Source organism: Pelodiscus sinensis, chromosome 1 (genome assembly GCF_052426305.1).
Source record: "Pelodiscus sinensis isolate ZL-2025 chromosome 1, ASM5242630v1, whole genome shotgun sequence".
NCBI lineage: Eukaryota > Metazoa > Chordata > Testudines > Trionychidae > Pelodiscus > Pelodiscus sinensis.
Window position 1 is genome coordinate 321,430,634 of NC_143052.1, and position 26,407 is coordinate 321,457,040.

Genomic DNA, 26,407 nt, shown 5'->3' on the forward strand with positions numbered 1-26,407 from the left:
ATAAGTCAGTATGGCTTAGTAAGCACCCCGTGTAAAGAATGCAATGCTGGCTGTGTATGATGAGCCTAGTAGCCTAAACCCATGAGCAGTTGTGCTGCTGCATTCTGAACAAGCTGCAAGCAGTGGCACTTGGACAGTGACTAGTGAGGAAGCAGTGTGCTGTGTAGTATGCTGCTACTTGGGCAACCAATGCATATTTTTAAATGTTTTAAAATATCAGTACATACCCGTTGGTGCCTGTTTACTGATTTGGATTTGTGATCTCTTTTATGTGCATTGTTGCTTACAACTGATTTCTTTTCCAACAGAAAGAGGCAGAGAAGATTCCGTCATACAAGTTTTTGCCTCTGATGTACCAGCTGGCTGCTCGAATGGGAACCAAGACAATGGGCTCTCTAGGATTTCATGAAGTTTTAAATAATGTAATTAATACAAAATCATAAGTATTGTGATTAGATTAACAATATAGAGATGCATCTTACTTATATTAAAACTCCTAACCAGAACATGCCTTTTCCTTAGCACAATTTGGTCTTTACTGAGCCATGTAGCCTGAACTATTCCACTACAAATAAGACATAATAAACTTGTGAAACTTGAAATGTAAAACTTGGTTTTTGTTCAGCCTATTCTCTCCACTGATTTAGGAGTCTTTTTAGGATAAACAGGCCATTGTATTAAAAACATAACTTTATATAGGACAGACATCAAAATACAGACTTAGCTGTGCTGTTACCTTATTTTTTTTCTGTAAAGGAAAATCCAGCCCTTTCTCTATTGATTATAATTTGAGAGAGCTGAATAATGTTTGGTTGCTCTTTTGTTTCTTAGTGTAAAATCTTAGTGTACTATTCTGATTTGTAAGTCATGCTATTTTTATTGCATCTTTAATAACTGACTTTTTATATTTCTTGACAGCTAATATCTAGAATTTCACTGGATCATCCACATCATACTTTGTTTATAATATTGGCTTTGGCAAATGCCAACAAGGATGAACTCTTGGCAAAACCAGAGGCAGCAAAAAAAAACAGACTAACAAAAAATGTACCGAAAGAAATCTCCCAGCCTGATATGGTATTCAAATCAAACTGAATTTTATCTATGAATCACATAGTTAGGGATTACTAACAGACTTAACCATCATTGCCTGGGCTCATGGTGTGGGGGGAGCAGGAGAAAAAGGATAGGGCCTTGGTGATGTGGGGAGGGTAGTACAAGAGGCTGGGGCCGGGGGGTGCAAGAGTGAGGGTTGAGAGGTGAGGGGTTCAGGATGGCGGGTCCCATCTGGCACGTCCCATCCTTCCCCCTAAGCCTGCCCTAGCCACCAGGGACTTTTTCTCTCCCCAGCCCACACTTGAGCAGCCTAGAGCCTTTTCCCCCCTCCCTTGAGTGTGTGGCCAAGGACCAGGAGAGGGCGAAAGGGTTTGGGAGAAGGGGTTCTACTTACTCGATGTGGTGGCAGGCAAGATGGTGGAGCTCCAGCCCTGCTGGACATTCCCTTTCTGATGTGGCTGCCCCCCCAGTGGACACTCTACAGCAAAGGTCAGGAACCTCAGGCCCAGGCGTTGGATATGGCCCCTGGCTTACCTGGAACTGGCCCCGAGGCATTTCAGCTGCATGGTGGGTTTGAGTGTGTTCGTAAATGAGAAGTCAGTAATGACCAAAGGTTTTTGTGTTAATGTTAGGTGAGTGCTTAATGTAAATCTGTTAAACAAAGTATTAGGGTTTATACAATGTGCTTCTAATGCACTTGAACCTTTTTCTCCTGGTGTTCCTAATCCAGCAACACCCATGGTACGGACCCTTGCGTGGCAGAGCAAGTGGTTCTGCGTGCTGCTGCTCCCCCACCTCTCCAACTGGGGGAACAACAGTGCAGCGAAGTGCTTCACTGGCAGCTTTTCCCTGCCAGTCGAATAGCAGCAGGGGACAGTGCATGGGAGCGGTGAGGAGCTGCAGAACCACCAGTGCCCCTGGGAGTGGGTGCCAGATAAGTGCCCCATCCTCTTACTCACCCCTCCCTTCCAGACCCAGGGCTCTCCACGGTCCACAAAACATCCTTAATCTGGTATACCCTGTTTCCCAGTGTTGCCGGGTTAAAAAGGTTCAAGTGTATCTTTCTTTCTTTCTTTCTTTCTTTCTTTCTTTCTTTCTTTCTTTCTTTCTTTCTTTCTTTCTTTCTTTCTTTCTTTCTTTCTTTCTTTCTTTCTTTCTTTCTTTCTTTCTTTCTTTCTTTCTTTCTTTCTTTCTTTCTTTCTTTCTTTCTTTCTTTCTTTCTTTCTTTCTTTCTTTCTTTCTTTCTTTCTTTCTTTCTTTCTTTCTTTCAGAAAAATATTAATGTTAATGCTAATTGTAATATCGTTACTTCTGTTTTAAGTTAGCATTATTATTGTTTTGACTGATAGTTTTCATTGCTGTGATTATGATGAATTTCCCTATCTTACTTTGTTGGAGCCCCTCCTTGACACTAGTTGGTCACTTTCTTTGTCCTCTCACACTGTTGTCTTCTCATTTCTGGTTTCTCTCCTTTTTTTCTGTCCTTCTCTTGTCTTTTTGTGGGAAGGAGAGTTCCTTATCTTTTTCCCTGTATTCGTAGCTAACGTCTCTCCTCCGCTCTGGTAGTCCTGATTCCTTTCCCAGCTCATCAGTAGGCTCCAGATTGGAGCCTCCATTGGTGTTGTGCTAAGTTTAGCAAACTGCCACAGTGTTGGGAATATAGAAGAGAAGCTTGTGTGGGTAAGCTACTTGAGCCTTCAACCTTGTATGTATGAGCTGCTCCTCTGACAATCGTAGAAGCAGGTATTTTTTGCCTCATGTTTGCAGGAGGATGGAGAATAGATCTGTCCTTCAGCTTTCTCAGCCTCAGTCCTTCTCCACTTCATCTGAACATACTCACCTCCACAAATAGTCCATTGTTCTTCTCAACCCACATTGGAAAACTTTAAATTAGCCTTTATATGAATACAAATATGTACTCAGAGGGTGTTGAGTGTCTGTTTCTCCTCTGTTTTCTCGGGATAGTGTCAATTCTACTTGGTAACTCTATCCTGTGTGTCTTTGACCTGGCAAAGAGTAACATGCAATTTTTTTTTATTTTTCATTTTTTGTTCTGTAGGATCGAATGGAGGCTGCCACCAATATAATTAACATCATAAAAAGTAGGAGGGCCCAGATGGTTAGCGGTGTAGAGGCACTTTGTGATGCATATATCACATTAGCAAATCTGGATGCCACTCCCTGGAAATCTCAAAGAAGTAAGTATTTGAAAAGTGGGCAGTTGTCAGTAGTTAGGCAAGGAATTTGGCGTCACAATTGCTAGGTATTATTTCTAGCTCTATCATTGCCTTATTTTGAGTAGGTCACTGAGTCTCTCTAGACTTCAGTTAAGCCGTCTGTAAAATGGGCATAATACTGCATAGGCCAGTTATAGGTCGATTAACAGTTGTTTTCTTTGCCCCACCCTGCAAGCCGGCTCCACTGATTGGGTGGGAACTGCAGCCAATGGGAGCTGTGGGGGTGAGGGCTGTGTACAGAGCTTTCCTGTCCATCCCTGTGCCTAGTGGTAAGCACACCTGGAGCTTGCCCTGTACTTCAATGGCCTGCCCTAGCCCTGAGCCCTCTTTACACCCCAGCTTCCTCCCAAAGCCCACATATCCTCCCATACCACATCCCTGAGCCCTCTCCCATACTCTACACTCCTCAGCTCCAAGCCCAGAGCTCTTCCCTACATCCCAAATCTGTAATCCTCCCAGGCCCATCCCGAGTCTGTATTTTCGGCTGGAGCCTTCACCAATTCCTTACCCCAGTGAGTAAGAATCGAGGGGAGCAAGAGACAGAGGGATGGGGGGAATAGAGTGAGCGGGCAACAGGGCCTCAAAGAAGAGGAAGGAACCTTGGGGCAGGGGCAAGGATGTTTAATTTTCTGCATTCTCTATTCGTTGCTTTTAGTTAGCTTCCTGCTTTTAGTTAGCTTCCTTCGTTCCTGACTGGGAAAGAAGTGTTTTCATTATTTCAGTCTTGCTCCATAAATGAAAGGGCCCCAGTTTTCCCTTTCCCTCACTTAGATCATGGGCTCAGAACCCAGACTGAGCAACCTTTTGGGGGAAAACAAGTGTGAACTGCAATTGTTGATTTAAAATAATGCATTGATTTTTAACTGCAGAAGGCATAAGTATTCCTGCTGGGCAGCCTATTACTAAACTAAAAAACTTGGAGGATGTTGTTGTTCCCACAATGGAAATTAAGGTGAGATAAAGTTAAGATATAGTTATATACCTTATATAAGGTAAGTGAAGAACACAGAGACCTGGGAAATGGGTCAGAAATGAGAGGGAGTGTGGGCTATAATAGCAGAGAAAAAGGAGGGAAAAGGCAGAACTGGGAGGCAAGATGAAATCAGTATCTTAGATATACCAATGCAAGAAGTATAGGTAATAAGCCCGAAGAACTCGTAGTGCTAATAAATAAACAGAACTATGACATTGTTGGTATCACAGAGACTTGGTGGGATAATACAGACAATTGGAATATTGGTATAGAAGGGTACAGTTTTTTCAGGAAGGATAGGCGGAGTAAACAGGGAAGAGATGTTGCCTTATATATTAAAAATGTACACACTTGGACTGAGGTGGAGATGGATGTAGGAGACAGATGTGTTGAAAGTCTCTGGGTTAGGTTAAAAGGGGTAAAAAGCAAGAGTGATGTCATGCTAGAGGTCTACTACAGACCACCTACCTTAGGTAGAAGAGGTGGATGAGGCTTTTTCTAAACAACTAACAAAATCATCCAAAGCACAGGATTTAGTGGTGATGGGGGACTTCAACTATCCAGACATACATTGGGAAACTAACACAGCAGGGCACAGACTATCCAATAAGTTCTTGGACTGCATTGAAGACTATTTTTTTTCTCAGAAGGTTGAAAAAGCTACTGGGGGAAGCTGTTCTAGATTTAATTTTAACGAATAGGGAGGAACTGGTTGAGAATTTGAAAGTGGAAGGCAGCTTGAGTGAAAGTAATCCTGAAATCATAGAGTTCATGATTCTAAGGAATGGTAACAGTTATGCAAGAGCAAGATTAGAAAGGCAAAGGCACAAAACAAGTTCATACTAGCTACAGACATAAAGGGAAACAAGACAACTTCCTATAAATATATTAGAATCAAGAGGAAGACCATGATATCAGTTTTCAAGTATCTAAAAGGATGTCACGAGGAGGGAGAAAAATTGTTCTCCTTGGCCTCTAATGATAGGACAAGAAGCAATGGGCTAAAACTGCAGCAAGGGAGGTTTAGGTTGGACATTAAGGAAAAGTTCCTAACTGTCAGGGTGGTTAAACACTGGAATAAGTTTGCTAGGAAGGTTGTGGAATGTCCATCTCTGGAGATTTTAAGAGCAGGTTAGATAGACATCTGTCAGGGATGGTCTAGACAGTACTGGGTCCTGCTGTGAGGGCAGAGGACTGGACTCGATGACCTCTCAAGGTCCCTTCCAGTTCTACTGTTCTATGATTTTATGATATTTGCTCTTTAATATGCATCCTTGGTATTAACTTCCATTTCTTCTCAGTGGAAGCTAGACTGGGTGGTCTTTTTATTTTTTTTCTTACCTTTAAATGCCCTCTTTCCCCACTTTTGTTGCATTTATGTATGTGTTTTGAGTACATGTTCACATATTTGCTTATTTTTTCCATAGATTTTTGCATTCTTCTGATACTGTACATTTATACTTCAATATGAGTGTTTCCTTGAGTTTTTATATGCTTATTTATAGTGTTACAGTAGTATGAGTAATTAACTCAAACTTTCAAGCTACAGATATCATAGTAGCAGTCTTGCCTCATTGAAAGTGCTAATGAAATTTGGAAAGCTTTAAGTTTTAATGGGTAGCAGGTTTAAAACTAATAAAAGAAAGTTCTTCTTCACACAGCGTGTAGTCAACCTGTGGAACTCCTTGCCAGAGGAGGCTGTGAAGGCTAGGACTATAATAGAGTTTAAAGAGAAGCTAGATAATTTCATGGAGGTTAGGTCCATAAAAGGCTATTATCCAGGGGATAAAATGGTGTCCTTGGCCTTTGTTTGTCAGAGGCTGGAGAGGGATGGCAGGAGACAAATCGCTTGATCATTGTCTTCGGTCCACCCTCTCTGGGGCACCTGGTGCTGGCCACTGTCGGCAGACAGGATACTGGCTAGATGGACCTTTGGTCTGACCCAGTACAGCTGTTCTTATGTTCTAAGCTTAATTTTTATAGATAAAGAAACATTGTTCCTCAGTGTAATGAATCTCATACTTTATAATAATTTTTAATTATTTCAGGTGGACCCTACTGGGAAATATGAAAATTTGGTGACAATAAGATCATTCAAGCCAGAGTTTCGCTTAGCAGGAGGGCTGAATCTGCCTAAAATAATAGATTGCATAGGATCCGATGGAAAAGAGAGGAGACAGCTTGTCAAGGTGTGTTCTATCTGCTGTCATTGTCAGAGGGCAGTGTTCTGTTTCTACAAGTCATACAGTGAAGCCAAATTGTAAATGTATTTAGCGTTGCTTTGCTATGTGTTTCAATGCCTATCCAAGGAGCTTCATTCTCATTTTCAAAATTGAGATAGACATTTAGGAGCCTAAGTCCCACTGATTTCAACAAGACTTGCCTATGTCATCTTTTGAAAATGATAAGCTCCTAGGTCAGTAAGGTATTGCAGTGCCCAAATATCTTTAAAATCAGGACTATGGAGAGAGTTCCGATCTGAGAACAAGAGTGTAAGCCTGGAACTCTTAAGTTTTCATTCCAGCTCTCTAGCAGACTCCTAAGTGCTTGGGTGCATCACTTAAGAGCTCTGTCCATTTCCCCAGTATAGATTGTTTTTGAGTATGTTTATTTATACAAATATTTTGAAAAGGAAATCACCAAGTATCTATATAATATACTACATCTGTATATCTGTCTTCCCACTATATGTATATCTAATATTGTCCACTACTGGACAGAATATATGAGACCTGCCAAAGTGTGTGATTATGTTCCTGCTAGTAGCAGGAGTGTGTATTGAAATAAATCACTGTACTTTTATACTGCTAACCAAAGATGTGCTCAAAAGTTTGTGCTTGTTGGTATAGATTCATATGGATAGAGGGTCCTTTATTCTGTTAAGTGTTTTAGGGTTTTTTTCTTAGAAACAAAAGGATTATTAATTGGAGGCTATTTAAAAGCATAGACTGAAATTTCAGACATGTAATACCAGATTCTAGAAAGGTTACTTTAGAAAGTATTGATTTAATGAATTATCTCTAAACTCCCTTCATGCATTCCCAAGAGGCTTTATAAATAGTGGCTGCATTAGTTCAGCCAGCTGCATTTTAGCTCATCTAATTGCACAGTGATATAACCACTTTTGGGAAATTTGGGTTTTACAGACCTCTGGCAGTGATAACTAGGGCTGTGTTGCAATTGTGGTACTCTGAGGCCTCTGGAAAAGCTGCAATCTGCCATCCTTATGACTAACTATGGGATTGGGTGTGTAACGTTAAATGAAGTTGACATCTTTAAAAATATGCTAACATAATTAAGTTTCGTAGGTTTTTAGACACTCTGAAAATCAAAAATAATATGTTTGCCATTGGAAGAAGGAAGAACTAATGTATCAATTTTATTTTCAAACTGCTGCTTGAAAACCAAGTATTAATTAAATTTGCATAGCTTGACATAGGTGAATAGGAGAAAAATAAATTTTTGTTTTGTGGAGGCTATTGCTCTTCTTAAAGCACCTTTACTGCAATAAAGAGAAAGTTAGGCGTTGCAAGAATTGTAATTTAGTTGCTTTTATATTTCTTGTAAAGGGCCGGGATGACTTGAGGCAGGATGCTGTCATGCAGCAGGTTTTCCAGATGTGCAATACACTGCTCCAGCAAAACACTGAAACCAGAAAAAGAAAACTCACCATTAGAAGATATAAGGTAACCTCCATCTGCTGCTGCAGAAGGGTGGTAATAAATGGCACTTGTGTAGTGTGACAATTATCTCTTCTTTCATCTCTATAACTCAAGAGCTAGCTTAAAAATACTGTATGTTGTCAAGAAAATAACTATTTCCTCTGGGAGGATAGTTCAAATAAAATAAAGGTTACCATTTAAATTTCCCCAGTTTATAAAATTCACAGGAAAATTATCTCGTGTCCTGATGTATTTGTAAATACTTTTGGAAACTTCTGTTGTACAAAATTGAAATAGTAAAATGAGAAAACCAGGTAGTGTCACTCACTTGTAAGCTGCTGACCATTAGGCTTCAGCACACAAAATCATTGAAGAGTTCTCTTTAATTTCAGTCTTGCAGGATCCCTTACAAGATTAACTGTGTCAGAAGCTCAGTCTTTGCAAATGAAGGATCTGAATGTGAGAACTGTATTTGATGAGACAAAGAATTAATGTAATATACTATAATCTCTGTACTCCACGTGTCCCTAATTTGGGAGCACCAATGGCATGGATCCTGGTGGGTAAAGATGGAAGTGGCTCTGTGTGATGCCACTCCTCCTTCCCCTCAGCTGGGGGAACAGCAGCGCAGTGACATGCTCTGCCGGAGGCTTTTCCAGACTTCTCCTGCCAGTGGCAGGAGACGTGGAGTGTCCGCTAAAACACTTTACCCCAGTCCCCCTCACTTCCTACCTAGCTTGGCAAAATCTTTAATCCAGCAAACCCAGTTTCCCAGGGTTGCCAGATTAAAGATGTTCAAGTCCATTTCAACTCTGGATATAGAAAATTAGTTTGGACATAAGCTTTCCCCTCTTTTTTCCTTCTCATGTTTATGGTATGTACAAACATGTTATAAAAGGAGTTAAGATGAACTGTTAATAAATAGTTTGAATGAGCTCTGTCTCTTATAAATTGGAACTGATAGATGTATTTCACTCTGTCTTGCTTAAATAGTCTTCAATCAAGCTTGGTATATTTTATAAACATGAAAAATGAAGGAGGACAGGGAGGAAGAAAACATATTCATAGGGTTTTTAAATGTATATAATGGAAATTATTATCAAGAAAATACAGACTTCCTCTTTATTATAAGATTACAATTTTTAATCATCCATCAACAATAAACAAGGAAAAGAAGACAGAAGATGTACAAAGAACAAAGGAGAAGTAAGAAGGAATTGAAGATAAGAGATGACTACCACTTGATAGCCATAGGATTGCTTAGTTTTCATACCAGTTGGCTCAGGCAACCAAAAAGAAGGATGCAGTTAGAGCTAAGGATATTAAAGACTAATTGAGTAGTCAACTATCCGATAAGTATTTGCTCATCAGATAGTCTTTAGACTAGTCGATTAGTTGATAGGCACTTCCGCATTCCTCCTTTGAAAGGTACAAGAACCCCTGCTGGGGCTCTTGTACCTTTCAAAGGAGGAATGCAGAACTCCACTCTTCCTAAAATAGACATCTGTTCACTAATCTTGGCAATAGACTAAATTTGTGAAATTTGATAATGGTTTAAAATCGGGCTAACATATGGGTCAGGAGCTATGACAGTGGTCATCTAGTATCTCCAATTTTACATGTGTTTATTTTAATTGTTGCATGGTATCTTAATTCCAGCAATTGCTTATAACAACCTAATAAAGTTTAACCATTGGAAATCATTACATCATTATAGTATGTAACCGAACATGGAAACTCAGGAGGATAATTATGTTGTATTGAAATATTAGTAATAGCTGTAAAGGATTTCCTATCAGTTTGTTTTGCTAAAACAAGCTCTTCCCGTTGTGCTTAGAAATAGTTGTATAATAACAAAGTATGTTGAACTCAGTTGTTTGTACAGTCTACTCTCTCATACATGTGCCTTTTTAAGAGATACATATTATGTTTGTGGTGTTGGTATTCTTTTCCCAGGTGGTTCCCCTTTCTCAGAGAAGTGGTGTCCTGGAGTGGTGCTCTGGGACAGCCCCCATTGGTGAATTCCTTGTTAATCCTGAAGAGGGAGCTCACAGAAGATACAGGCCAAAAGATTACAGCAGTTCTTACTGCCAAAAGACAATGATGGTAAGTCACATGAGCAAAAAAAATCTTGCTCATTCAATGTCATGCAAAAATTCTTCAAGGGAGTTTTGACCGTTTAAAAAAAAAATAAAGTACTGTGTTAATTAACAAATTTCTGTTATAAGCACAATAATAAAAAGTGAGAATATAGGCAATAAAATAGAACTAGTTAATTAAATCTCTATGTTTTTATTTATATAACAATAACCTGAGATTAATTACTAAGAGTATAAAGTAAATATTTGGCATGAAAAGGAACAATCTATAGTTAGATCGCTAAGAATATGTTGTGCTAATCTCTTCCATTATCAAAGCTCAGTTGAAGTTCAGGATGAATCTTTTGTGTAAATTCAACAGGACATGTCATATTCTTCAAGTGCTTGCTCATGTCAATTCCATTGTATATGTGCATGTGTGTAATCATTGAAGACTTTTACCTTAGCTGTACCCATAGAGCTGGCTGTGGTATCTTCTGCAGTGCTGCACCCATGACACCAACAGCCCCATACCCCCTCAGTTCCTTCCAGCCACCCATAGTGGTCAGTTGGAGCACATCTGCCTCTGTCTTCATAAATGATCAGCAGCTTATTGCCCTGTTTAGCCTGTAAATAGTTTTAATTATTGTTAGTGAGTAGCTAAAATGTCCTAGTGGAGACTTTGCCCATGGCAGGGCACGTCCCGGTGTCCAGGTTTCTGCCCTGCTCATTGTGCTCATCATGTAACAGACCTATACCTGTTGATGACTTGCATGAGTGTTGTCTTCAGTGTCTTAGAGAACCTATGTAAGGAAGTGCCATTGTATCTGCCAGAATTTTCAGTCGCTGCCCTTCATTGTCCGGATCTCCTGTACAGCCTTCCATGACAAAACATGAGGGGGGCCAGACGCACTCATTTTGAGGGTGGCTTGGGAGCAATACACCAGAGAGCTGCCTTCCTCAACCAATTTTTTCCTTACCACTGGTCACAGGTTATCTCAAACTGTTGGATCTTGGACATAATGGCTTGGAGCTACACTCTGCAATTTTTGACTGCCTCTTCTTCCTGTCCCCTCCCCCCACTTCCCCATCCATCTTCAGTGCTCTATCTCATGAGCAGCTCCTTGTTTAGGATGTAGAGAACCTCTTACACCTGGGGCCATGGACGAGGTTCCTCAGGATTTGCAAAGAAGAGGAGTCTACTACTGCTGCTGCCCAATACCAAAGGCAAAAGGGGGGCTCAGACCTATTCTGGACTTACTGGGCCTCAACAATCTTTCACAAAGTTGAAGTTCTGCATCGTATCACTGGCCTACATCATCCATTCTCTGGATCCAGGGGACTGGTACACGGATCTCAACTTGAAGGACACTTACTTCTGTGTTTCCATATTCCTGGGACACAGACATTTCCTGCATTTTATAGTGACAGGGCACCACTTTCAGTTTTTAGAGCTCTCCTTTGGCCTGCCTCCAGGCTCTGGGGTGTTTACAAAATGCGTCACTTCTGTGGAGGCTTACCTGAGGCATCAAGCGATCCATATCTCAGTGATTTTTCTCATCAAGGGCAGAAAATTTTCTCATGTCTAGATCAGGTCCAGAAAAGCCTCAATCTGGTGTCCTCCACCTAAAGCAACCTGGGTCTCCTAATAAACACAGAAAAATCCACATTAGCACTGTTTAAATGGTTAGAGTTCATTGGAATGGTTCTTGATTTCAGGCAGGCCTGGGCATTCCTGCCAGAAGCATGTTTTCAAGCTATGTCAGACTTGATCGCCCCATACAGAGCCAGCTGCTCTCTCCTGCCCACACATGCCTGGTTCTGGTGGACCACATGGTTGCATACACCTACTTGGTAAGCCATGCCTGGCTTTATCTGAGGCCCCTTCACACATGACTAATCTTGGTCTATATTGCTAAAAGTTACCCACTGGACCAAATGGTCCCAGTGCTATCAACCTATCATGTCTTGAACGGTGACAGAATCCCAGGTCGGTGCTGCAGGGAGTCCCTTTTGCAGCCTGATTGCCCTCACTCACATTGGTCTCAGACATATCGGACCTGGGCCAGGGCCTCGCGTGGGAGAGCTCAACACCCAAGGCTCTTAGCTGCAGCATGGCCTAACCCTTCATATCAGTGTCCTGCTCAAGATGAAGCAAGACAAAACTACCGTCATCCTCATAGCCCCAGTGTAGCTTCCTCAGCACTGGTTCACCATGCACCTGAGCCTTTTGGCAGACACCCTGTTCCAGCTGCCTTTTTGACCAGATCTGGTGTCCCAGAATCACAGGAATTTGCTGCATCTGAACCTGGCAGCATTACATTTGATGGCCTGGTTTCTGCATGGCGGAGAGGAGGAGGATCAGCAGTACTCAGTTGGTGTCCAGCAGGTCTTGCTGGGCAGCAGGAAGCCCTCTACCACAGCTACCCACATAGTGGAATGGAAGAGGTTCACATATTAGGCCTTTGATCACTGTATACAGGCAGAGGAGGCCTCCCTGTAGGATGTCCTGGGCTATTTACTATACCTGAAGCTCTAGGATATGTTGCTGTCCTCTGTCAAGGTGCACCTGACAGCCATTTTGGCATTCTATCCTCCATTTCAAAGCAGGTCAGTCTTTGTCTATGTAATGATGGCACAGTTCCTGAAAGGTCTGGAGTGCCTTTACCCACACATCCGAGACCTGGTCCCTCCTTGTGACCTGAAGCTTTTGCTGTCCCGGCTCACAGGGACCCCCTTTGAGCCTCGGGCTTCCTGCTCCCTTCTGCTTCTTTCTAGAAGGTCTCCTTTTTGGTTGCTAACATTTCTGGACATAGGGTGTCCAAGATCATAGCACTCAGATCAGAGCCCCCATATATGATCTTATGTAAGGACAAGGTCCAGCTGCATCTTGGGTTGGAAATGGGGGGGACTACGGCCTATAATGGCAAGGAGAAAGGAGGGTCAGGGCACAACAGGGAGGCAAGATCAAATCAGTATCTTAGATGCCTATATACAAATGCGAGAAGTATGGGTAATAAGCAGGAAGAACTGGAATTGCTAACCAATAAATACAACTATGATATCATTGGTATTACAGAAACCTGGTGGGATGGGACGCATGATTGGAATATTGGTATGGAAGGGTACGGCTTGCTCAGGAAGGACAGACAGGGAAAAAAGGGAGGAGGGGTTGCCTTGTATATTAAAAATGTACACACTTGGACTGAAGTGGAGATGAACGTAGGAGATAGCTGTGTAGAGAGTCTCTGGGTTAAGCTAAAAGGGGTAAAAAACGAGGGTGATATCATGCTAGGAGTCTACTACAGGCCACCTAGCCAGGTGGAAGAGGTGGATGAGGCCTTTTTTAAACAATTAACAAAACTATCCAAAGCCCAAGATTTGGTGGTGATGGGGGACTTCAACTATCCAGACATATGTTGGGAAACTAACACAGCGAGGCACAGGCTATCCAATAAGTTTCTGGACTGCATTGGAGACAACTTTCTGTTTCAGAAGGTTGAAAAAGCTACCAGAGGAGAAGCTGTTCTGGATTTGGTTTTAACAAATAGGGAGGAACTAGTTGAGAACTTGAAAGTGGAAGACAGTATAGGGGACAGTGATCACGAAATAATAGAGTTCATGATCTTAAGGAAAGGTAGAAGGGAGACCAGCACAATTGAGGTTATGGATTTCAGGAAGGCAGATTTTTGATAAGCTCAGAGAACTTGTAGGTAAGGTCCCATGGGAAGCAAGACTGAAGGGAAAAACAACTGAGGAGAGTTGGAAGTATTTCAAAGGGACGTTGTTAAGGGCCCAAAAGCAAACAATTCCGCTGTGTAGGAAAGATAGAAAATATGGCAAAAGACCAGCTTGGCTTAACAAGGAGATCTTGCATGATCTCAAAATAAAAAAGGAGTCATATAAAAAATGGAAACTAGGACAACTAACAAAGGATGAATATAGGCAAGCAACACGGGAATGCAGGGGCAAGATTAGAAAGGCAAAGGCACAAAATGAGATCAAACTAGCTACAGGCATAAAGGGAAACAAGAAGACCTTTTATAAATACATTAAAAGCAAGAGGAAGACCAAGGACAGGGTAGGCCCACTGCTTAGCGAGGAGGGAGAAGCAGTAACAGGGAACTTGGAAATGGCGGAGATGCTCAATGACTTCTTTGTTTCGGTCTTCACCGAGAAGTCTGGAGGTGTGCCTAACGTAGTGAATACAAGCAGAGAGAGGGTAAGTTTAGAAGATAGGATACACAAAGAACAAGTTAAAAATCACTTAGAAAAGTTAGATGTCAGCAAGTCACCAGGTCCTGATGAAATGCATCCCAGGATACTCAAGGAGCTGATAGAGGAGGTATCTGAGCCTTTAGCTATGATCTTTGAAAAATCATGGCAGACAGGGGAGATTCCAGAAGACTGGAAAAGGGCAAATATTGTGCCCATCTATAAAAAGGGGAATAAGAACAACCCAGGAAATTATAGACCGGTCAGTTTAACGTCTGTCCCAGGGAAGATAATGGAGCAGGTAATTAAGGAAATCGTATGCAAACACTTGGAAAGTAATAAAGTGATAGGGACTAGCCAGCATGGGTTTGTGAAGAACAAGTCATGCCAAACTAATCTGATAGCTTTCTTTGATAAGATAACGAGCCTTGTGGATAAGGGAGAAGCGGTGGATGTCATATACCTAGACTTTAGTAAGGCATTTGATACGGTCTCGCATGATATTCTTATTGATAAACTAGGCAAATATAACTTAGATAGGGCCACGATAAGGTGGGTGCATAATTGGCTGGATAACCGTAGTCAGAGAGTTGTTGTTAACGGTTCTAAATCCTGCTGGAAAGGGATAACAAGTGGAGTTCCTCAAGGGTCTGTTTTGGGACCCGTACTATTCAATATCTTCATCAATGATGTAGATATTGGGATAGAGAGTACTCTTATTAAGTTTGCAGATGATACCAAACTGGGTGGGGTTGCGACTTCTTTGGAGGATAGGGACATAATTCAAAATGACCTTAGCAAGTTAGAGAAATGGTCAGAGGTAAACAGGATGAGGTTTAATAAAGAGAAATGTAAAGTGCTCCACTTAGGAAGGAACAATCAGTTCCATACATACAAGATGGGAAGCGACTGTCTAGGAAGGAGCATGGCGGAAAGGGATCTAGGGGTCATAGTGGACCACAAGTTGAATATGAGTCAACAGTGTGATGCTGTTGCAAAAAAAGCAAATATGATTCTAGGTTGTATCAACAGGTGTGTTGAAAGCAAAACTCGTGAAGTCATTCTGCCGCTCTATTCTGCACTAGTTAGGCCTCAGCTGGAGTACTGTGTCCAGTTCTGGGCGCCACATTTCAAGAAAGATGTGGAGAAATTGGAAAGGGTACAGAGAAGAGCGACAAGAATGATTAAAGGTCTAGAGAACATGACCTATGAAGCCAGGCTTCATGAACTGGGCTTGTTTAGTTTGGAAAAAAGAAGATTAAGGGGGGACATGATAGCGGTTTTCAAATATCTAAAAGGGTGTCACAAGGAGGAAGGCGAAAATTTGTTCCTCTTGGTTTCTGAGGACAGGACAAGGAGTAATGGGCTTAAAGTGCAGCAGGGGAGGTTTAGATTGGACATTAGGAAAAAATTCCTAACTGTCAGGGTGGTCAAATATTGGAATAAATTGCCAAGGGAGGTGGTGGAATCTCCCTCTCTGGAGATATTTAAGAACAGGTTAGATAGACATCTGTCAGGGATGGTGTAGACGGAGCTTGGTCCTGCCTTGAGGGCGGGGGGCTGGACTCGATGACCTCTCGAGGTCCCTTCCAGTCCTATTATTCTATGATTCTATGATCTGCATCCAGCCTTTCTGCCCAAGGTCACTTACCAATTCTGTATGAATCGGGACATATACCTTGTGGTCTTCTGCCTGAAGTCTAATGCAACGGATGAAAAAACAGATTGCAGGCACTGGACTTCTACACAGAGCTAAGTCATTCTGTAAGTCACTGGAGCTGTCTCTTACTTCCATGAAGTAAATGAAAGATTGCTCAGTGTTTGCTCAGAGAATCTCATCCTGGATAACAGCCTACATCCGCTACTGCTTTGAGGTGCTGAAAGCATTCCCCCCCCCCCCCCCCAACACGTGATTTTGATGGTCCGCTGTGGTTGAGGCATCTGCAGTGGCTGTTCTTGCTCAGGTTCTAATCCAGAAACTTTACTGTGCTGCAACTTGGTCATCCAGCCACATGTTTGCCTCAGGCTATGCATTGACCCAGCAGGCTCAAGCTGATGCAGGTTTCAGCAGAGTAGTGCTCCATTCTGCAAGCCTCTGAACTCCAAGCACACATCCTGGGATTCTGCTTATGAGTCACCTACAATGGACTCGACATGAGCAAACACTCAAAGAAGAAAAACGGCACTCCAGGGGGCACCAAAGGCGGTCCCACAGGTACCACTAAGGCAAAAATCTCTGACAGCCATGAACATGAGTGCACGTGCACCTGCAGTGGAATGGACATGAGCAACACATCTCGAACAACAACAGTTACAAAAAGGTTACTAACCGTCTTTTTTGCAGAATTTATTTTTGTCAGTATTTCACATCATAATGGGAGAATGCAGTAATTTATGAAAATGAGAAAATTTTAATTTAATTATTAACATGAATATAGAGATGTTTCATCACATCTACAAGATTGTGTATCTGTATTAGAGTAAGATGATTTGATATGGAAGTAGAGTATTATGTATTTCTTTCCAAAGAATGGAGTACGCGCCATCCAAACTAGTTAATAGCTGAAAACATGTCTAATTAATTTGTGGTTTGTTTAAAGGAAGCACAAAAACTGCATTCTGAAGAGAAATACAACATGTTTATGGATATTTGCCAGAATTTTAAGCCTGTGTTTCGCTATTTCTGCATGGAAAAATTCCTGGACCCAGCTGTTTGGTTTGAGAAACGCTTGGCATATACTCGCAGTGTGGCTACGTCATCTATCGGTACAGTAAAGCAAATTGCTGTCATTCTTTTCAAGATTATATAGTTTCAAACCTAATCTTGGTATGAACTATCATAAATATAAACAAGGAGATTAGAACATTTTACAGTAATAGCAGTTAAGCTAAAACATTTTGGAAACAATAACAAAACAGGTATTTCTTTAAATCGTGACTTCCTGCACCCATATTATTAAAACACTCATTCTATTTGTCTCACTAGAAATACAGTATCAAGCTGGACTATCGGAAGGGGGGGCTATGAGGGGTCTGTGTCGGTGGGGGGGGCGCTACGGGACCAACATTGGATGCCGGCCAACCGGAGTTTTACTGTATTCTGTCTTATTTTTAACTTGTTTACACAAATCAAGCATATTCTATGAATATATTCCATTAGATTTTTTTCAACATTTTTATAAATATGAATATGCAAGGGACACTTGTGTATGCTAAGGAATAATCATGTACACTAAAATTAAAAACAGTTTTACATATCACGCTTACATACAAATAGTTTCATTTTGAGACCATCTCTTTTCAGTTGGTTACATACTTGGGCTTGGAGATAGACATGTACAGAATATCTTGATAGACGAGCAAACTGCAGAATTGGTGCACATAGATCTAGGTAAGAGGAAAAAGTTAAAAAAAAAAAAGCATTTAGTTTTCTTTTCCTTAACCTTTTTGTAACATTTCACTGTGTCTCTTACTTCAGGGGTTGCTTTTGAACAGGGCAAAATTCTTCCAACACCAGAGACTGTTCCCTTTAGGTTAACAAGAGACATTGTGGATGGTATGGGTATCACTGGTGTGGAAGGAGTCTTTAGAAGGTAAGAAATGTTCCTTAGATGTAAGAAGGCAGCAGAATGTCTCCTAAAAATTATGGTTGTTTATAGTATGTAATATCGTGCAAAGTGTGTTGAGAGCTCTCTTAGCGTAACCAAATATGAATTAATACCATATAACAATCAATTATGTAATATTTAATATGTAATATTGCCCTTCAGTTGCACAGCTTCTCTCTTCATTCATTGCTAATGGGTTAGTGCTGCCCACTGATAGAGTTCAGAGATGGTCAGCTGTTGCTGGAGACTCCCATCAGTGCAAATCAATAAATTTTCTCTCTTTGGTGGTGGAACAAGTTGATGGTGCAGTTTCCACAAAGGATTTATATCCCCTGTTCAATGAAGAACAACTTTTGAAACCAGTGTGGAGAATTGCTCACCCCAGGTCAAAACAGACATGGCTCTGTTTTTATCCTGTTGTAGAAAAGGTCCAGAGATCCAAAACTTTATTGCATCAGTCACATACCAGCAGGCCTCACCCATAGTCAGTTATCTCCAGTGACTAGGATTGGTGGTGCCATGCCATGAATGGATTTTTAAGAATGCATCATTTTGAGGTCATGGAACTACACACTTGATGTAGTGCAAAATCATGTGTCTTTCTCAGGTCACATCTGAATGTCCGCTTGTGGGCAGCTAAATAGAAACAACATGCAGACAGTTGATAAAGTTTCCACACTGGACATTTTCATGCTCACAATGGAAGCAAAATTTGGAGGTTGGGGTGTGGAAGGGAGGGCACATACCTAGAAAATAAGTTTCCAGAGTCTGAGTATACATCCAGAGTACACACAAAGTTCACTTTGACGGTTGTATTAATGGTGTATCTGAATCATGTACGATCAGACCAGAAGTATGAGTTCAGTAAACTATCTATGACAATGACTAGTCAGTATGTAGGCACCTGGGAAATTATTCGTAGAAGTCTCTAGGAGCAGTGGGACAAAAGTGAGTGAGCCTCATCAGAAGAAGACTTGCAAATTTAAGTGTCCATTCCCCCACAGAAGCATCCTTTCATAAGAATATATTACTGCTTTGGTTAGACTTTTTACATGTTCAGATTGTCTTAGTTCCATACAACCTGCCTCAGAAAAATCATCTGTGTCTTTTGGCCCAACCAATTTTAAACTAAAACCTATTCACACAGTGCAGCCAAAAAGATATGAGCCCCATCATTACCAGGAGGCACTGGAGATGGATTGGTCATGTGCTTCAGAAAGAAACCTGTTTCCGTCACCAAATTGCATTTAGATGCACACCTTAAAGGCAAGCAGAAATGAGTCCACCTGAAAACAACGTAACAGCTTTGGAAGCTGAACTGAAAAATCTGGGGAATGGCTGGGGAACCATTGAAAGACTTGCCAGAAATAGACAGGAGTTGAAGAGCTTTATCACTGCTCTAAACACTAGGGCTGCATCTAGACTGGCATGATTTTGCACAAATACTTTTAACGGAAACATTTTTCCGTTAAAAGTATTTGCGCAAGAGAGCGTCTATACTGGCATGTGCCTTTGCGCAAAAGATTTGCTTTTGTGCAAAAGCATCCGTGCCAATGTAGACGCTCTCTTGCACAAGAAAGCTCCGATGGCCATTTTAGCCATTGGGCTTTCTTGTGCAAGAAATTAACATTGCTGTCTACACTGCCCTCTTGCGCAAGAATACTTGCACAAGAGGGCTTATCCCTGAGTGGGAGCGTCAGAGTATTTGCTCAAGAACCACTGATTTTGTACATTACAAAGTCAGTGTTCTTGTGCAAATACTCGCAGCCAGTGTAGACAGGCAGCAAGATTTTGCACAAAACCATGCCAATCTAGACGCAGCCTAGTGGTGTAATGGGAACATGATGCTGGTGGTTCCCAGATAACGTCTTAGTTTATATAGCTGGATAGGAACATCCATTCCTACCTTTTATTTTTCTATAATAATGAAAAACCTGTTCTCCTTTCCCCCCTACTTCTGTTATTCGCTGCTCACTACTTCCCATTAGGGATGAATAAGGAGAATTGTGCAACAGAATGTGAAATTTCTTACCTGGTAATCGTCTTTCTGTTAGCAGTTTTTCTCCTCATTCAACCCAACCTGGCACTTTGGTAAGTGACTGGAATACAAATTGTTGGGTTTTTTTTTTCTCCAATAGGACACTTTAGACACATAATTGTGTTAAGGTTAATTGATATATCAGGTTTTTATCAAGTTGTTGCTAATGAGCGGTTGCTGGAGTGTTACTGTTTTAGGGAGGACTCTTCTGTTGGCCTGAACTGCAGTTGAGGGCTAGTTTTGAACCCGTCAGCAACAACATTGGACCACTTAGGAATTCACTGGTACGTGCAGGCAGTTGTTAGCCCAGTAATGAAGAATGGAGAGAGAAGCTGCTAATAGAAAATTATCAGGTCAGAAATTCCTCAACCATTTTCTAAAAGGGAAACGTCAGTGAAGATAATCTTGTGGTAGAATAAGAAGCAGTGCCAGATTTATGCACAAGCTAAGTAAGCTACATTTTAGGGCCTCAGATTGAGGGGGTCTCTAAATACAAAAAAAATACTAGTTTTTAGTTGCCTCCCTGCCTATGTACTGGTAAATATAAACATTTATTATTTCTATTTTAATTGTCCTTCGGTTAGAATAATACATATTTTAGGGAATGCTATGGAGCCTCTTAAACTTGACATAGTTTAGGGCCTCAGCATGTTTTAATCCAGTCCTGCTAAGAAGAGTCTGAATACCAGTTATTTAAATGATAGGAAAATGTTTGTTGGTTTTACTGAAATTGGAGAAAATCCCAAAATGTGATTTTTATAAAATCTTTTGTAGATGCTGTGAGAAGACTATGGCTGTTATGAGAAATTCCCAGGAAGCTTTGCTAACTATCGTGGAGGTAACTGTTTCTTCATGCTTCCGTATGGAAAACTGTAAGAAAACTTTACTTCCCTGCTTTCATGTATACAGACCAAGCTTTTTCATATTGCAGTTCTATTGCATTTTACAGAATTACTCACCTATGTAGCTTTTTCTAAACAGTCACCAACTCAGTGCTGTTATAACCATTCCATTTCAGGCATATAAATTGTTAATATAAATTGCCTGTTCCATATCCAGAAACTTTTAGTGAGAGAGAAATACAGCATTCCTATCACGCTCAGTGACACAAATTAAATTGCTCTTACATGGTGCGAGTAGACAAAATGTGCTTATTTCATTCAGTGTAATAGAAATTTTTTTTTGCCCTGGCAGTATGATGTTGTTTTTAAATAACATAATATTCAAGGCATAACCACAAAACCATGCCAACACAAACTAAACACTTAACAAAATAAGAGAAAGAACAGTGTTTTGTTACACACTTCTTAATCATTTGAAAATGTAAAAGGGATTTATAAAGGAGCATTAGATTGTACACTGGAAACCAATATCAATTTTTAATCCCTAAAAATAACTGCATTGTAGAGATGGATCAAAGCAGCAACATGAGGTTTGGATCTGACGTTCTCCAGTGTTTGGAGTTGGTCAGATGTACAGGGTTTTGATTCTGCACCATGTTGTCTTAATTGAGACATTCTGATTTCAGTGGATTGTGCCAGATAAGATGATCTTACCCAGGTGTCTAGCATGGGCTCCTGCTTTTCTATTACCGTATATACTCGAGTATAAGCCGAGTTTTTCAGCACATTTTTTGTGCTGAAAAATGCCCCCCTCGGCTTATACTCGAGTCAGCGTCTTGAGAACTGAGGCGGGCGGGCTCAGCACGTCTCTGCCGCCGGCCGGGTCTAGCCACGTGAGCCCAGAGCTCCGGCCCCGGTAACCGAGGCGCTCGGGGCGGGGGGCGCTGCCGGGAGCGGGCTGGGCTCTGTGTGTCGGGGGCCGTCGCTTTGCGGGGCGCTCGGAGCCTCTGCCGGCCGCTTGGGTTGCGGGTGCGCCCGCCAGTGCTGCTCGGAGCCAGCGGCCTCGCCCCGGGGCCGCCGGCAGGGAGGCTCGGGGAGCAGCCGAGAGGGGCTCTGGCCTGGGAAAGGTCCGGGCGGGGGCGGCGGGGGCTGAGCTGGTTGGGCCGAGTGTCCGAGCGTCTGTTCCCGTGTGTGACTGGTGCTGGCGCTGGGCGCTTTCTTGCAGGCGGCCCTTCAGGGGCTCATTGGATTGGCGGGAGGACTTTGAGCGGGAGTTACGGTATTTTTGATACCATATTGTTTTTGTTGACCCCCTTTTCCACTTACAGAGCTAGGTTATTGTTTTTCTTTGAAATAAATATTCATGTAATTTTATTGGTATCTATCTTCATTTTTTACATTTACCAGTAGCTGCCTCATTTCCTACCCTAGGCTTATACTCAAGTCAATATTTTTTCCCAGTTCTTTGTGGTAAAATTAGGTGCCTCGGCTTATATTCGGGTCGGCTTATACTCGAGTATATACGGTAATTTCTTCCTGTGAGGGCATTGAACTACTTGTAGTTAGACATTTAAACAGATATTTCTCTCCTGTGCAGGTGCTGCTCTACGATCCTCTCTTTGACTGGACTATGAACCCTTTGAAAGCGTTATATTTGCAACAGAGACCAGAGGATGAGGCTGACATCAACTCCACACTCAATGCCAGTGATCAGGAAGGGAACAGAAAAGCCAGGTAAGAGGTGCCAATTTATTCCTTGCCTTGGTTTTTACACTTTTCTTGCCCAAAATTATTCATCCTATTCAGGCTCTGTAAGTAATCTGATTATTTTTTATTTTTATTTTGCTGTCAGAGATGACCAGAGTTTTAATAAAGTTGCAGAACGTGTCCTGATGAGGCTTCAGGAGAAGCTGAAAGGTGTAGAGGAGGGAACCGTGCTCAGTGTGGGAGGACAGGTGAACCTTCTCATACAGCAGGCCATGGATCCCAAAAACCTCAGTCGGCTCTTTCCAGGGTGGAAGGCCTGGGTATGATCTTGAAATATCCCATTGGTTTTAAAGAAAGAATAGATGACCTGTTTGATTTTTTTAGGAAGGGTGGCAGGTCAGTATTTCATATTGATGTTTCTTAATGGAAATACTGTATCCGAATCAGCTTTGTAGAATATAAAGTAGTACTGAAACAACTGTTTTACTTTCTACATGCTTTTTTTTCCATCAGTCTATTTTGTTGATCTCTGGAACGGTGTTCAACCATACACAAAACACCAAGTGCAGTATTCTGGTGTTCCTATCACATACCAAGAAAATCTTGGGACTTTCAGGAATGGTTATTCTATACATGCCCTCTCACTGTTTAGCAAAATGTTCTTCCAAAATCTTTTTAAAATGTCCATCTAATCTTGGAGATCAGTTAAGCAACTAGAGCTTGTTTCATTTTAACATTTATAGAATATATTACTTCTACTGAATGAATTATTTGTAAACTAAAACACATTGAAAGAGTAATTTAACTGTTATAAAAGAAGAAACACTGTGCATCTTAAAGTTGATGTTAAAGTGGTACTTGACAAAACTACAAAAAAGGAAATGTTAAATGTAAAAGTCTAGAGCTAAAAATAATTTCATATCCAATGAACTGATAGCTTTTTGTGTGTTGTATAGCCTAATTATATAGGTGCTTATGAGAAAACGGGGCATTATTGCATTATTTTCTAGATAAAAGGGCTTTAAGTCAAGTATAATACAGTGTTGCTTTTTGTGCTGCTGTAACTAAAATTATTTTGACACTTTCCTTGTAAAAACCATGATTTTTAGTGCTTTAAGCAATAACATCTATCTCCAACTCATCTATTAAAAGAGATTGGCTCGGTGCTGAAATCTGATCTACAGGGGCTAGCTCAAGAGCAAACTCTCTTGATAGCTGAAATAATTGTGCTTTTGCAGTTTTAAAGTTATATTTTGAATGCACAACTTGTTTGAGTGTATGCAGTTTTACTACTGACATTTCATTGTTTGCCCCTTTGTAACGCCTACAAATGAATGAAACTGCCTACATTGGTAAGATAGTATGTGTAATGGGGAAATCTGTTCAGTCCATAGTGCCTTTTGAAATCCTTACTGAAACAGTTTTGTTATATTTTAAAAAGTACAAATAAAAGATACAAACTCTAACAAAATTCAACAAAATCCTTAATATGGACTTCTGCCTTTTTCATAGCCATGTAAGTTAATGATGGAGTGTAAGCCTTATTTAGCATTTCACTGACTTTGTTTTGCCTTATTTTTGCCATTTCATTGTGATTTTTTTCTACGTACATTTTATTCCAAGGCTGCTGGTAGAAATTAAGAAAAGTCTTTTTTTAATTTGGTGATGCTGCAGACATATGTTTCTGTAAGAGACAAGGTTGGTGAGGAAGTATCTTTTGTTGGACCAACTTCTGCTGGTGAGAGAAACAAGCTTTCTAATATATATATTCCATACCTAAAGAAGAACTCTGTGTAGCTCAAAAGCTTTCTCTCACTAGCAGAAGTTGGACAAATAAAAGACGTTATCTCGCTCACTGTATCTTATATCCCAGGACTGACACATTTCCAATAACACTGTGCATACACTTATGTTGACACTCATCAATCTTGGACTCAGCATTAAAATTGCATCCCAGGTAGAGAATAAGGGAAGAGTGAAATTGACTTTCTCGTGGCCAGTAGTTTTTAGCTACCCCTCAGAATTAAACCTGTCTAGTAGGACAAGTGCTTGGCTATCCTGAGGTATTAATGACATCTAGGAATAGGAGAAAAATCTTGGCATGCCGTTGTGTGATGGGAATCAGAACACTTAGCAAAAAAGCTTTTGGCCAAGATTTTCAAAAATAGGTTCCTAAAATTAGGCTGCTAAATACATGTGTCCTGAGTGATTTTAGTGGGAGTTGCCAAATGCTGAGCACTTCAGAAAGTCAGGTAACTTACCTAGAGGCATAAATATGGAGTTTGGAGTCTAACTTTGGGCACTTTAAAAAAAAAAAAAAAAAAATCTTGGTAATTGGTTTTACCTCCTGCAATTTTCTCACCATTCCTATGAAAAACACTAAATCACTGTAAGGAACTCCTGTTTATTTAGGCCAGGATTAGCTCCTAATGCAGGCATAGGTGTAGTACACAAGTTTTTGGGTAAACTTTACCCCCACTGCACCAGTTAGGGAGAATCCCCTTGGAAAGAGATACAATCAGCTAGTTAGGCCCAAAATGAAAGTTTTGTGTTTAAAATAAATAATTCATATAAATACATTGATAATTAAATTTTAGCTTGAGAGATTAGAGAGTTTTAAATTTAAACTAAAGTGTTGTGAACTCAGTCTGTATATGAGGACCAGAAAATGAAATTAATCATTTTTTTTTCATTGCCCAAGCTGCATTAATGGCAAAAATAAATTGTGTATGTTTTCATTGTTCAGAATGGAAGATGTATTAATTTTACATAGGCAGTGTTATTTTTAGAGATAGAGAATTAATTCCATGATAATGTGTGATACACTAGCATTTATTCTGAGGACTGACTTGTTGCACTAACCTTGTTAAACTAATTATAGCAAAGGTACCAGTGTCAAGCCACAGCACTTTCCACAGCACCCAACAGAGACCATTTAAGCACTGAGCATTTAAGAACTGTTCTTGCATGTTGCCAGAGTTCTCTTTTTTTTAAAGTAAGAACTGGAAAGTGGGAATATTGTATTTGACTTCTCAGCTATATATTTTGAGGCATATGCCTGGATTGTCCAGAAAAGACCCTTTCATAAATACATGAAGTGAGATTGGCTTTTTGTTCTGAATTATGGTTACACAGAAACTGAGGTACAGTAGCACTGAAACTAAGTAGATTAATATTGAAGAGCCATATATGTTTACTGTATTATTAAGGTAAAAATATATGAAGCCATGTTACATTGTATTTTATATGTATATTCTAGTGTTTCCCTGGAATGTGTTAATTGTTACATGTTTAGAAAATGTGAGGATTTTTTTCATGGACTATTTCTTAGGAAAATCTCAGAGCTTTGTGAGCCTATAATATGAAGAGAAGTTTGGGGGTTTTTTTTAACTGATTTAGATTTATATTTTCTCAAGCCAGTGACAACTGTGTGCATATATAAAATGAATTATTGGTGTCTGTGCAGTTTCTGTTGGACAGGTATCCAACCTCAAATCTCAACAAAGAGGCCACAGATTTAAATGGACTATGGCGCCTGAACTTATCTTTTCTATCACTAGAGACGATTTCTCCAGAACAGTGATGGAGCTAAGTTGGCAGAGAACCATGGGGAAGCCAGACTACACTGAGTGTTTGAGCAAAGAGACTGTTAGTTCCCATAGCTGTCTATCTGCAGCCTTTCACAATCTTTAGTGACCAACAATACACACTTCAAAATTAATTTCCCAGTAGGTATGAAGTGAATTACATTGCTATGGAACATTGTGCTTAAAGAATACGTATTAGAATGCACATTTCATTTCATCTCAAAAACCTCTGTGCTTAAAATTAAGCTTTACTAATCCTCCCGAGAAATTGTGAATTCACATGTGTTTATATTTGCATGTGATAATGCATGACTGACTGTGATTTCTGTATGAATATTATTTTTCTGTACCTGCAAGAGCTTTAATGCCATAATGAAAACGTTTCAATAAAGATATCATTGTTA

The 26,407-nt window shown here is 40.6% G+C and overlaps 1 protein-coding gene across 4 annotated transcripts in view; it reads left to right on the forward strand.

Annotated features, from left to right (window-relative positions):
- The window catches only part of ATM (ATM serine/threonine kinase), a 145,629-nt gene extending 119,222 nt beyond the window's left edge, over window positions 1-26,407 (forward strand). For 2 of the 4 annotated variants that reach the window (XM_089775703.1, XM_089775704.1), the window contains 13 exons: window positions 309-422; window positions 919-1,077; window positions 3,116-3,254; window positions 4,163-4,245; window positions 6,315-6,455; window positions 7,836-7,952; window positions 9,885-10,034; window positions 16,822-16,987; window positions 17,526-17,612; window positions 17,700-17,814; window positions 20,642-20,705; window positions 22,307-22,443; window positions 22,562-26,407. In XM_089775703.1, coding sequence (XP_089631829.1) covers window positions 309-422; window positions 919-1,077; window positions 3,116-3,254; window positions 4,163-4,245; window positions 6,315-6,455; window positions 7,836-7,952; window positions 9,885-10,034; window positions 16,822-16,987; window positions 17,526-17,612; window positions 17,700-17,814; window positions 20,642-20,705; window positions 22,307-22,443; window positions 22,562-22,742 — 1,653 coding nt within the window. In that variant the 3' untranslated portion in view covers window positions 22,743-26,407. The remainder of the gene's footprint in view (window positions 1-308; window positions 423-918; window positions 1,078-3,115; window positions 3,255-4,162; window positions 4,246-6,314; window positions 6,456-7,835; window positions 7,953-9,884; window positions 10,035-16,821; window positions 16,988-17,525; window positions 17,613-17,699; window positions 17,815-20,641; window positions 20,706-22,306; window positions 22,444-22,561) is intronic. The other 2 variants (XR_016348560.1, XR_016348561.1) reach the window with 2 other exon arrangements.